Source organism: Meriones unguiculatus, chromosome 10, assembly GCF_030254825.1.
Source record: "Meriones unguiculatus strain TT.TT164.6M chromosome 10, Bangor_MerUng_6.1, whole genome shotgun sequence".
NCBI classification, from domain to species: Eukaryota; Metazoa; Chordata; class Mammalia; order Rodentia; family Muridae; genus Meriones; species Meriones unguiculatus.
In genome coordinates this window covers 96,391,322-96,405,198 of record NC_083358.1, presented here as the reverse complement: position 1 = coordinate 96,405,198, position 13,877 = coordinate 96,391,322, and the positions used below count along the sequence as shown (strand labels likewise).

The window sequence follows — 13,877 nt, the reverse complement described above, 5'->3', positions numbered from 1 at the left end:
AAAGACATACTATGAAACTGAACTGAAGATCAGTGGCTCCAGAAATCCCTTAGGCCTTCAGCTCTAAAATGGGGCTGATGAGTTATCCAGCCACGGAGGCTGAGCATCTGTTAAGTTTCAGCCTCTCCAGCATACAGCCATTGTTGGACTCCCCAGCCCATACTGTGTAAACCAATGTAATGAATCCCATTGTAATACGTGCTCATCCCATCAGTTTTGTTCCTTTAGAGAACATTGACTAATACATCTGTTTAATAAACCTTGGTAGTGAAATGTAAACTTGGACAATCACTCTGGAAATCCATCTGGCGCTTTCTCAGACAACTAGGAATAGCGCTTCCTCAAGATTCAGCTATAGTACTCCTAGGCATATATCCAAAAGAGGCTCAAGTACACAATAAGGATATTTGCTCAACCATGTTTGTAACAGCTTTATTTGTAATAGCCAGAAGCTGGAAACAACCCATATGTCCCTCAACTGAAGAATGGATATAAAAATTGTGGTACATCTACACAATGGAATATTACTCAGCAATGAAAAACAAGGAAATCGTGAAATTTGTAGGTAAATGGTGGGAACTGGAAAGGATCATCCTGAGTGAGTTGTCCCAGAAGCAAAAAGACACACACAGCATATACTCACTCATATAGACATATAGGAAAAACCTACTACAATATGTACACCTAAAAAACTAACCTAGAGGGAGGTCTCTTGCTAAAATGCTCAATCCCCATTCAGAAAGGCAAAGAGGATGGACATCAGAAGAAGAAGAAAACAGAAAACAAGTTAGGAGCCTCCCACAGAGGGCCTCTGAAAGGCTCTGCCCTGCAGACTATTAAAGCAGATGTTGAGACTTATGGCCAAACTTTGGGCAGAATGCAGGGAATCTTATGAAAGAAGTGGGAAATAGTAAGAGCTGGAGAGGACAGGAGGTCCACAAGGAGAGCAACAGAACCAGAAAATTTGAACACAGGAGTCTTTCCTGATACTCATACTCCAACCAAGTACCATGCCTGGAGATAACCTAGAACCCCTGCACAGATGTAGTCCATGGCAGTTCAGTGTCCAAGTGGGTTCCATAGTAATGGGAAGAGGGTCTGCCTCTGATATAATCTGATTGGCCTGCTCTTTGATCACCTCCCCCTGAGGGGGGAGCAGCCTTACCAGGCCACAGAGGAAGACAATGCAGCCACTCCTGATGAGACCTAACAGACTAGGATCAGAAGGAAGAAAAAGAAACCCTCCCCTACCAGTGGACTTGGGGAAGGGCATGCGTGGAGAAGGGGGGAGGAAGGGAGGGTTTGGGAGGGGAGAAGGGAGGGAACTAGAGGGGGGATACAAAGAAAATAAACTGTAATTAAAAAAATAAAAATAAAATATTTTAAAAGAATAAAAAAAATAAACTTTGGTAGTAGAAAATGCTCCTGAGGCAAATAAGTTTCACACCAAGAAGAAATTCTCAAGTTGATATATTAGTATCATACTATAGGCCTTGGCAGGTCAAGCAGGAATATTATAGATCAGTCTCAGCCTTCAGAGATACCATTCTAGAAGCATTACTATTTGCCTTCTACTAGCTTTATCACTTTGAGTACCCCAGTTGTAGCAGTAGGTACAGTTATCTTCAGGGATACTGCCCACCACCCAGAGTGCAGCGCTCAGGTCCTAGCAAACCCTTAGAGGTGCTGCCTTGACTGAGTTTTCCGCGCTGTGTTGCTATCTTAGTCGTTGTTACCACATGTATCCTGGAAATCCCTTTTGTGTAGAGTTTGGCCAGGGTAGTCGAAGCTGAGAAAGAGAATACTGCACTTGTTATGGGCTGAGTTGTGTCCTTTACAATGCTTCATTTTTGACTCTCATTCATCCTTCTGTTGTATTTTGCTTCAGCTAACATGCATTTAGCACAATGTAATATACTTTATAGAAGAAGCACATGCTAACTACTTATACGATCAGAGTTCCTAATGTAAAATATTTTAAAATGTTACTGTGTTCATATAAATTTGCCAGGTTTTTGGGGAGTTTATCAGTCTTTGAACTACATTATTATAGGGATTGTGCTGGGTAATATGGCAACTTGAAACAAGCTAAAGTCATCTGAGAGGAGGGAATCTCAGTTGAGAAAATGCCTCCATAAGATTGGGCTAGAGGCAAGCCTGCATGGCATTTCCTTGATTAGTGATTAAAGAGTAAGGGCCCAGTCCATTGTGGGTGGTGCCATGTCTAGACTGGTGGTCCTGGGTTATATAAGAAGGAAGCTGGATAAAAAATTAACTCAAAAAAATCTGTAGCCCTCCTGTATATGAAAAACAAAAGGGCTGAGAAAGAAACTAGGGAATCTACACCATTCACAGTAGCCACTAATAACATAAAGTGCTGTGGTGTGACTCTGACCAAGCAAGTGAAAGACCTGTTTAAAAAAAAAAAAAAAAAAAAAAAAAACTTCGAAAAAAAAATCTCCCATGCTCATGGCTGGGCAGGATCAACATAGTAAAAACGGCCATCTTACCAAAAGCAATCTACAGATTCAATGCAATTCCCATCAAATTACCCACACAATTCTTTACAGACCTGGAAAGAAAAATTCTCAACTTCATATGGAATAACAAGAAACCCAAAATTGCTAAAACAATCCTCTACAATAAAAGATCTGGAGGTATCGCCATCCTTGATCTCAAGCTGTACTACAGAACAATAGCAATAAAAATTGCATGGTACTGGCATAGAAACAGAATGGTGGATCAATGGAATTGAATAGAAGACCCAGAAATAAACCCACGTATCTATGGATACTTGATTTTTAACAAAGAAGCCAAAACAATACAATGGAAAAAAGACCCAACTTCTTCAACAAATGGTGCTGGTCTAACTGGATGTCTACATATAGAAAAATGCAAAGAGATCTCTATATATCACCCTGCACAAAACTAAAGTCCAAGTGGATCAAAGACCTCAACATAAAACCAGACACACTAAATCTGTTAGAAGAAAAAGTGGGGAAGAACCTTGAACTCATTGGCACAGGAGATAACTTCCTGAGCAGAACACCAACAACACAGGCTCTAAGATCAACAATCAATAAATGGGACCTCATGAAACTGAAAAGCTGCTGCAAAGAACAGTGTTGTCAGAACAAAACGACAGCCTACACTGTGAAAAGACCTTCACCAACCCTATATCTGACAGAGGGCTAATATCCAGAATATATAAAGAACTCAAGAAGTTAAACAGCAACAAATCAAGTAATCCAATTAAAAAATGGGGTACAGAGCTAAACAGAGAATTCTCTATAGAGGAATATCAAATGGCAGAGAAACACTTAAAGAAAAGTTGGGTGTCCTTAGTCATGAGGGATATGCAAATCAAAACAACCCTGAGATTTCACTGTTTCACCTATCAGAATGGCTAATATGCAAAAGTCAAGTGACAATACATGTTGGAGAGGATGTGTAGAAAGGGAAACCCTCCTTCATTGCTGGTGGGAATGTAAACTTGTACAATCACTTTGGAAATTAATCTGGTGCTTTCTCAGAAATATAGGAATAGTGCTACCTCAAGATCCAGCTATACCATTCCTAGGCATATATCCAAAAGAAGCTCGAATATACAACAAGGACATCTGCTCAACCATGTTTGTGGCAGCTTTATTTGTGATAGCCACAATCTGGAAACAACCCAGATGTCCCTCAATGGAGGAATGGATACAGAAATTGTATCCATTTACACAATGGAATACTACTCAGCAATTAAAAACAAGGAAATCATGAAATGTGCATTCAAATGGTGGGAACTAGAAAGATCATCCTGAGTGAGGTATCCTAGAAGTAGAAAGACACACATGGGATAGCCTCACTTATAAGTGGATATTAGAAATATAATATAGGATAATCATACTAAAATCTGTACACCTAAAGAAGCTAAGCATGAAGGAGGACCCTGGTTAGGATGCTAAATCCTCATTCGGAAAGGCAAATGGGATGAACATTAGAAGGAGGGAGAAAACAGGGAACAGGACAGGAGCCTACCACAGAGGGCCTCTGAAAGACTACACAGCATGGTATTAAAGCTGATGCTGAGACTCATAGCCAAACTTTGAGCAGAGTGCAGGGAATCTTATGAAAGAAGGGGGAGATAGAAAGAAAGACCTGGCGGGGTCAGGAGCACTACAAGAAGTGCAACAGAACCAAAAAATTGGGCCCAGTTTTTTTTCTTTTCTTTTTTTCTTTCTTTTTTTTTTTTTTTTTTTTTTTTTCTGAGACTGATACTCCAACCAAGGACCATTCATAGAGATAACCTAGAACCCTTGCTCAGATATACCCCGTGGCAGCTCAGTGTCCAAGTGGATTCCCTAATGAGAGGAACAGGGGCTGTCTCTGATGTGAACTCAGTGGCTGTCTCTATGATCACCTCCCCCTGAGGGGGAGCAGCCTTGCCAGACCACAATGGAAAACAATGCAGCCAGTCCTGATAAGACCTGATAGGCTAGGGTCAGGTGGAAGGGGAGGAAGACCTCCCCTATCAGTGGACTGGGGGAGGGGCATAGGGGGAGAAGAGGGAGGAAGGGTAGGATTGGGAAGGGATGAGGGAGGGGCTGCAGCTGGGATACAAAAGGAATAAATTGTAATTAATAAAAAATTAAATTAATTAAAAAAGCAGGTTGAACAAGAGAAGCAAGCTAGTAAGCAGCATGCCTTGCATCAGCTCCTGGCTCCAGGCTCTGCCCCGCTTGAGTTTCTGACCCCACTGCTTTTGTTGAGGAACTGAAAAGTGGAGCTGAGTGAAATAAACCCTTTCCTTCCCACATTGCTTTTGATCTTGGTGCTTCATCACAGCAGTAGTAACTCTAGTGAAGACAGTGATTTACATAGCAGATTGACAATTTTACAGATAATTGAATTTAACTGATGAGTATTTGTTAAGGAAGGAGTAGAGTGTATCATCTGAAGAAACTTTGGTTTGTAGGCCAGTAAACTCCATTGTCTGGAACGTGGAACACTTGAGTCTATTAAAGAAAATTTGAGACACTGTATGAAAAAGTGTCTTGGTTGATGGATTAGTTAATAACCTCACATGTATACAGTTTCTCATACATAATTTCTAGAAGTGGTTTACATAAGTGAAAAGTATGACTAAATTTATGGTTAGCATTTTGATGTATTTTGAATCAGGAGACACTAAAGTTGATATAAAGGATGATATATACATTCAGGAATTATCAGGGCCACTGAGATGGCTCAGCGGGTAAGGTGCTGGCTCTGCAAGCCTGCCGACCGAGTGTGGTCCCTGATCCTACATTGAAAGAATAGACTGATTCTTGAACTTGTCTTTTGACTTCCACATCTACACTCTGGCACTTGGACATGCCTGTGAACTGCAACAGCGACCCTCATGGCACCATAACCCTAAGGAAGCAGTAGTGACTCACATACCTTAGAGGTAACCAACAGCTCTCTTATTGGACTTAAGGCCTGCTCAAAGGAGGGAAATCATGGCTGGTCCTGGAAACCTAGCCAACCACCCAGGACTACTGAAGTCATGGATTTTGGAGGAAAACTTACAACAGTCACTTTGCTTACCAGAATAACCCCTAGGGACATTCTAAATATTGTCCATATACCCACAGATAAGTGTTGTCTTCACTCCTCATCAAGAAAATTTCTCTTTGCAGCAGATGGAGACATTCACAGAAGATCACATGCAGAGCTCTGGAGCCAAGTCCCAACTGATAACACCTACAACACAACTCCTGCACCTAAGGTTCAGGGATCATTATTAAAGAGGGCAGAAAGTTACACTTATGAAGTCTCATCAGTATGTCTGCTTAAACAAGACCTGAACAAGGACAGCATCCGCAGACATACTAATGTGGAGAGAGGAAAGCTCAAGAAGCATCAGCTTGAGGCAAAGAGCAGCAGGCATCTAAGGAATGATGGAAGCTAGATAGTCTACCCTAGGGAGGAACACACCAGTTGCTTATCCAGTAACAAATGGTTAGCCTTAAAACATATACATACAAGTAACATTACATGGACTTACAGGTTGTATTTACATATTTAAGAACACATACATATATAAATAAATACACACGAATATATCACAACAACTAAAAATTGGCCATGTATTTGAGAGAGAGAATAGGGAAGAACATGGGTGGGGTTAGAGGGAGGAAAAGGAAGGGGGAAATGATGTAATTATATTAAAATGTAAAAGAAATAGAAAAAGAGGGGGCTGGATAGATGCCTCAGCGGTTAAGAGCACTGGCTGCTCTTGCAGAGGACGCAGGTTCCATTTCTAGCACTCACATGGCAGCTCACACCTGTCTGTAACTCCAGTTCCAGGGGATCTGACACCCTCACACAGGCATGCATGCAGGCAAAACATGCACGTAAAATGGTAACAAATAAATTATTTAAAAATGAAAAAAAAGAAAAAATGTAATAAAAGTAAAAATAATCTCTTTTTTTAATTTGGAAAATTTTATGTATTATATTTGTGTTTTAGAGTTTGAGAATAGGAATTTTTAATTTTCTGTCACAACATCTAGCAATGTAAAAGTGAACCGCATAGAAGGCGCACACACACACACACACACACACACACACACGTATGTATGTATGTATGTATATGATACAGATACCTTGGTGAAAACCCACAGCTCTCTTATTGGACTTAAGGCCTGCTCAACAGGAGGGAAAATTTTAATTGTATATGTGTACACACACATTATTTGAGTTAGTTATCACAGTACCTGTTTGTTGAAAGAGCTTGGTTCTATGAGGGTGTTGATCCTTTTACAGAGTCCTTTATAGGCAGAGTCCTGTTTTCTTGTGCCCCTGAATCAGGTTTCAGCAGTAACGTTTTCACTTCTTTTCAAATAGGTAAAACAGTCAAATGTGTTACAATCTGTAGTCATTGGGGCTAGATGCTGTTTGAAATTTAGAATTTTGAGTTTATAGAAATGCAGTGTGCTTGTGATTTGTGATATTCTGCATGATATCTGGGCCATGAGCTATTATATTCATAAATAATTTTGTCCTGAAACATGAATGTTCAGATTTAATTAGATAAATACCCGAGTAAACCTGTTCTTGCCTCAGTTTAAAGAGACTCTTCTAGAAAATGTAAACTTGGTGCCAACATTTTGGAGTTTTTAGGCTTTGAGTTATGAATTTGGGAGTAAAGACTCACCAAACACAGACTTTAACTCAAATCCGGTCATATTCTAAGCATATTTTTGTCATTTTTTTTCAGATTCTTAACTTAGTGTTTCTGACTTTTTAAAGGAGTAATAGATGCTTCAGAAGTAGTTGCTGCCCTGCGAACACTGGGACTCCACATTTCTCTCTCTCAGGCAAGGGACATCCTAAAAAGGTCAGCCTGCGCTCCCGCTTTTTAATAGTTTTGTGTTTTATAGTCTGTGTAAGAAACTAATTCTGCACACGTGGCACTTCAGGCACCATCTCTCATTTTGTAGAGAGATTTTAAAAAATTCAGATGGGTTTACATTTATGAGATGATTGAACATATTTCTTTAGTCTTTAGGTGTGGTATATTATCAATTTTCTTTTTATTAATTTATCTGCATTCATCTTGTGGTAAACATACTAAATTTTTCTCTCATGCGGTCCTGGAAGATAGGAGAGTTGGTAAAGTGCTTGCTGTGAAGCATGAGGATTTGAGTGTGATGCCCAGCAACCACTTAGTCTAGGGATGATAGCATGCTCTGGGAATATGGAGACAGTCATTCCTGGAGGCCATTAGCCAGCTAGCCTAATGAGCAAACCCTATGTCCTGGTGAGTGTGCATGAGTGTGTGCGTGCGTGCGTGCGTGCGTGCGTGTGTGCGTGCGCGTGTGTGAACTTGACATAAGCCAAGGTTACTTGGAAGATGATCCTCAACTGAGAAAATAACTTCCTCAGATTGTTTTTAGGCAAGGCTCTGGGGCATTTTCTTGATTAATGTTTGATGGGGGAGGGCTCACCCTCCTGAGGGGTGCCACCCCTGGGCAGGTAGGCCTGGGTTGTATAAGAAACCAGTTCTTAAGCCATGGGGAGCAAGCCAGTAGGCAGTGTTTCTCCATAGCCTCTGTTTCAGTTCCTGCCTCCAAGTTCCTGTCCTGAGCTCCTGCCTATATGATGGAATGAACCATTTCCTCCCTAAGTTGCTTTTTGAGGTCATGGCCTCATAATAGCAATAGAAACCAAAGATACTCCAGATCTCACTGAGGGACCCTGAAAAAAAGAAGGCCAATGAGATGACCCCTGAGGAATGACATCAAAGGTTGGTCTCTGGCCTTCATATCCACATAAATTCGAATGCATACACACACACACAAATACACACAAACACACACACACACACACTCACACACACACCTTGTGATGTAGCCAACTTGCTAAAACTTTGTTCATAATTTTTGCAATTGTTTTCATGAGAGAGATTGCCCAGATCAGCCTTTCTGTGCTGTCTCCTAATTTTGCCTTTCTATGTTATACATTGACCTCCTGGAATGAGTTGGGGAATAGTATCTTTATGTATGTTCTTTGTAACACATAAAATAGAATTGGATTTTTATGTTAGTTAAGTTTTCTGTTGCTTGGATACGATACCTTGACAAAAGCAACTTAAAGGAGAAAGGTCTTATTGGATTTACAGATCCAGGGCATAGTCCTTTACTGTGTTGGACGTGAAGTGGCTGGTCACGTTACACCCACAATCAAGAGCAGAGAGCCATGAGCTAATGCATGCATGCCGTGCTCAGCGCCCTTTTTCTGGGATCCCTTGCCCAGGAATGGTGCCACTCACAGTAGGTGGGTCTTCCCACATCAATTAGCATAATCAAGATGATGCTTCACAAACAGTCTCAGAGGCTAACCTTAACCTAGATAGTCCCTCACAGGTGTGCCTGGAGGCTTGTCTCTTAGGTGTTCAGGTGAGAATACTAATCATTACAGCTGTTTGCTTCTTTTTTTTTTTTTCCTGCACTCTGTGGCTCTGAGTCCCTTTTGTTATTAATAATAGATCGTTGTCATTGTTATCATCATCATCAATTTACAGGAGCATATACACCAGGGCACACAGAACAACTTGTAGGAGTTGGTTTCTTCTGCCAGGTGGGTCCTGGGGACCAAACTCAGTTCTCAGGCAAGAACCTTTTACCTGCTCAGCCATCTCACCAGCATTGTCCTTCAGACTGGAGGCTCCTCAGACCTACATCAGAACCAATGAGGCTAATTTGCTGCAAACTGCAGAGTTTCTAATATTTTATTGACATGGAACATTGCATTAAAAAACAAGCATTCCAGGCAATTTCCCCATAACTAGAGTTTTATTACATTTTTTACTCACACACTTAACATTTTATTTATTCTTTGAGAATTTCACAACTGTATTTTGATCTTACTTATTCTTTGCTCCTTCCCCAGCTCTTCCCAGACCCACTTCCACTTTCCTAGCACACACAACTGCATATACTTGCCGTTTTTGTCTTCCTTTTTCTTTTTTCTTCATTTAAACAACTCCTTGACTCCTAGTCTGTGCTGTCCTTGCACTCCTGAACCATCTGGCGGAACACGATTGACCTACCAGCAACTATAGTTTCCTATTTCTTAAGGTTTAAAAGAACTTACATAAAACTAGCTGAGCCTTCTGGTTCCTATGTGGGAGGATTCTCATTAAATTTCATTAACAGTTATAGAACCATTCATACTTTATAGTTCTTAAGTCCGCTTTTTAAAAAGCTGTGTTTTTAAAGCCCTCTTATGTCTCTGTGTGTGCGGGGCATGAGTATGTCCTGTGAAAAACAATCTACAGTCTCAGTCCAATACTTATCAAAATTCTAACACTGTTTTCCATAGAAAGAAAAAAAATCTTTGAAATTTATATAGAAGCACGAAAGACCCAGTGTAGCCAAGGCAATACTGATCTAAAATAACAGTGCTGGAGGTAACACTACCTGATTTCATATTATACTATAGAGCCATAGTTACGGTTCAAACTGGGCCAAGCAGTGGAGGTTTAGAAAACGGGTCTAGTAGAACCATTCAGACCAGATGTAACTGAAAACATTGCAGACACAAACCCCTGGCTGAGAGTTCAAACTGCAGTTCAGTCTGCTTGGTTTTGTAGGATATAACACTAGCCCCCTCTGTGGCATGTTACAGTGACCTCGAAACAGTCACAGCCTGATCAGTGCCCCGCTATCTTCTAGTTCTAACTGTCCCCCCTCAGGAAACAACCAGTGAATGATTTCACCTCTCAAACATTGTTTATACTTAATGAAAACGCGCATTTACTAAATAGTTGATAAAAGGGTTCCTCTGGATTGAACAAGAAAGGAGGCGAGGACCACTGACAGACACGATGGTCTTCTGTCTCTTCTCCTTCAGAGGCTGGACTCTGGTTTTTGGGCCCAACATTTTCTGCAAGCAGATCTGTGGTCTGCTGGCCAGCCACCTGAGCCTGTTTGCCCTTTGCTCCCTTCTCTTCGGTTTGCACTATTTTGTCTAATGATTTGTCTTCCAGTGGTGCCTCACAGCCCTCCAACACCACTCCACAAACTTGGGGTCTGCCTTGTCAGGGGCAAGTTAGGCGGCTAGCCTTGCCAAGTGGAGGTGGCGCCTTGTGCTCCACTTTCACCGTCTGTCTGCGCTGTGCTGACTTTCCTCTTGGCCATCATGGTGGCGTAAGGTGGGGGCACGTGGGATGCCGAGCCTGTCACAGAGCTGTGCTGCAAGCTGCCGCTGCACTGACTGCTGGGACCTGCTGTGGAGGTGGCAGTGGGTTCATCATAGTCTTATTACCTGTTTGCTTTCTCCCAAATTGATAACAATGTTTCTTTTTTTTTTTAAACAGTGAGGTTTATGTGTGCCTTTTGAAGAGAACAAAGCCACTGAAAATTTCCCAATTCTATTTTAAAATTTTTACTATTTTAGTTTGTGTGTGTATATATGTGTGTATGAATGCATGTATATATGCACGTGGGTGGGAGGCACATATGTGGTTCGTGTGCATGTGGGGGTCAAAAGAAAATCTGTTGTACTTATGAAGTTGTCACATGAGTTCCTTTGCTTCCTATTTTTATTTTCAGTTAAATTTGTTTAAATAGTATGTGTGTTCTTTATGTTTATCGTTGTTATTGCAAATTGCTAAATTACATAATTAGTTCATCAATTTTCAGATATCTCTTAGAAGTAAGAATAGATTTTTTGTTTGGTGGTGGTACTGGGCATTGAACCGATGACCTCACCCATGCTGGGCAAGCTCCCCATCACTGAACGATAACCTCAGCAACAACAGTGCTGTGCAAGTGCTTTTAATATGTTCCGCAAGAGCTGGTGTGTAGATTGATATTTTCTCCCTTCCTAACACAGCTCAGCTGCAGACTTCCCACTAAGCAGACAGGCCTTTAGTGCTTCTTTTGCTTTGCCTTTCTTTGTTTGTCTGTTTGAGAGAAGGTCTGTGTAGCCGGGCTGTCCTGGAACTCACTCACTTTGTAGCTCATAATGCCCTTGAACTCACTGCTCTGTCTCAGCCTCCAGATTGCTGGAAATCCAAGTGTGAGCCACCATGTCCAGGTGCCATAGTCGTTTCACGGTCAGGCTGATGGAATCATTTGTAGCTTCCTATTTGGGCGCTTATATACAGAATTTGCCTGTGAGCTCCTGCTTGCCAGGAGGTCTGAGTTGCACATCTCTTTTGTTCTATCCATTCCTTCTCTACTTAGACTCTACATGCAGCCATTTGGAAACTGCTCCCAGCTAGCAACCAGCATGGAGGGGAACTTGGCTCACGTCTGAGCACGCTTCTGGCCCAGTGCCTGCAGACACTCATTTTTGTCAGTTCATGAGTACTCACAGTGAACTCGCTGATGCTGCGAATTGTGCTAGGCTGCTTGTCAGGAGAATAAATTTTGTTTGACAAAATTACCATTTTAGAAAAGTTGTATTAAAATTCCCCCATCTTACTTTACCGTTTACCTAGACACAAAGAGACAATTTTTAAGGTGAAATTTTCATTATTGTGTGTGTGCAGGTGCACACATGCTGAGTGTGAAAGGTGGAAGACAATGTGAAGAAGGCAAGTCTCTCATTCCTCTGTGGGTCATGGGTTCTGAGAATTGAACTCAGGTCATGAGACTTGTGCAGCACTGAGCCATTTTCTCAGGGGACATGTGAAAGTTGAATTAACACTGAGCTGTGCATAGTGAAAATGGAGTATTAGGTATTAAAAAATGGAATATATGTATAAAAATGACTTTGAAGTTGATTTGGAAGTTGTAAACATGGAAAAGAGGGTTGAAGGTAAACATGATACTAGAGGACCCAGAAGAGACACGGTTATTCTTCAGTCAGCTATTGACTTAGTCAGTCAACAGCTCGGTGCTAGAGATGTGCAGATGATCTTAAAATACTGTCACCTCGGGAAATAATAGGAAATGTGAGAATTACATTAAAAACAATTACATTGAAAAGCAACATGTGATTGATTTTAGTGGAGGGGCAGTCTATGAAACATCTGATGAGCGTGTGCGTGTGTGTGTGTGTGTGTGTACATGCATGTATATGTCCTTGTGTACTCGTGCATGTAGAGGTGAGAGGACAAGCTCAGATGTTGTGCCACAGGCTCCATCCACCTGTTTGTTTGTTTTCTTCTGTTGAGATGGGGTCTCCCAGTGTATGCTAGGCTGGCTGGCCAGTGAGCCAGGGGGACCTTCCAGCTTCCATCTCCTCAGCAAAAGTAGCTTGTTTCTACATGGGTGCTGGGGACTGAACTCAGATCCTTGTGATTGCAAGACAAGCATTTTACATGCTGGGCTGTCTCCCTAGCCCCTGATCATCAGCGATCTTACAGAATGTCAGCATTGTTAAAAATAAGAAAAGTCTGAAAACTGCCATAGTTGGGAGGAGTTTAGGGAGATATATATGATAACTGAATAGAATGTTATATCTCAGTGTGATGCTGAAATGGAAAAAGAACATTAGTTTAAAATTGTAACAAATAAACCACAGTCATGTTAGATGTAACCAACAGGAAAACATAGATGTAGGGCTATATGAGAGTTGTCTCTACCATCCTCTCAATTTCTCTCGAAGTCTGACGTTTCTCTAAAGGATACTGTATTCTTTAAAAGGAAAAAATGAAAACACAGTGGTATTGATGAAGTCCAGAGGAATGGCTTCAACAAGAAACACTCCAGAAGGGTTTCAGAATTGTGAATAATGGTGACGTTACAAGTGTTATTAAACACCATTTAAAATTTTATTTCAGCATGGATAGCGATGGGTCAATGACGATAGACTGGGATGAATGGAGAGACTACTTTTTCCTCCACCCTGCAAAAAATATCAAGGAAATTATTCGTTTTTGGAAGCATTCTACTGTAAGGTTATTCTGCATTTTACTGTTTTTATTTTTCTTTAAATGTTGTAGTTATAAATATCACAAAACTCCTATTATGGTTTTAGCCTCAGTGGCTAAGGATGCATTATTTCCTTTTAACATAGTCTACTAATTTAGGAAGGAGTATTAGTATGTTATATAACAACATAGAAATCACAATTTGTTTGTTAAAACCTACAACTTACAATAGATGCCTATTAAACAGGATAGACACTGGAAGCAATGGTAGAGAGGGAACAGGACGGGAGCCTACCATAGATCTCCTCTGAAAGGCTCCACCCAACAGCGTATTGAAACAGATGCAGAGACTCACAAACAAACTTTGGGCAGGGTCTTATGGAAGAAGGAGGAGATAGAAGGATCTGGAGGGGACAGGATCTCTACAAGAAGACCAACAAAGCCAAAAAAATATCTGGGCCCAGGGAGCCCTGTAGAGACTAATGTACCAACCAAGGAGTATGCATGGGGAGGACCT

General features: G+C 41.1%; 1 protein-coding gene across 1 annotated transcript in view; it reads left to right on the top strand.

Annotated features, from left to right (window-relative positions):
• The window catches only part of LOC110561782 (mitochondrial adenyl nucleotide antiporter SLC25A24-like), a 53,841-nt gene that overhangs the window by 16,881 nt on the left and 23,083 nt on the right, over window positions 1-13,877 (top strand). The window contains exons 3-4 of the mRNA XM_060393289.1: window positions 7,285-7,372; window positions 13,271-13,382. Coding sequence (XP_060249272.1) covers window positions 7,285-7,372; window positions 13,271-13,382 — 200 coding nt within the window. The remainder of the gene's footprint in view (window positions 1-7,284; window positions 7,373-13,270; window positions 13,383-13,877) is intronic.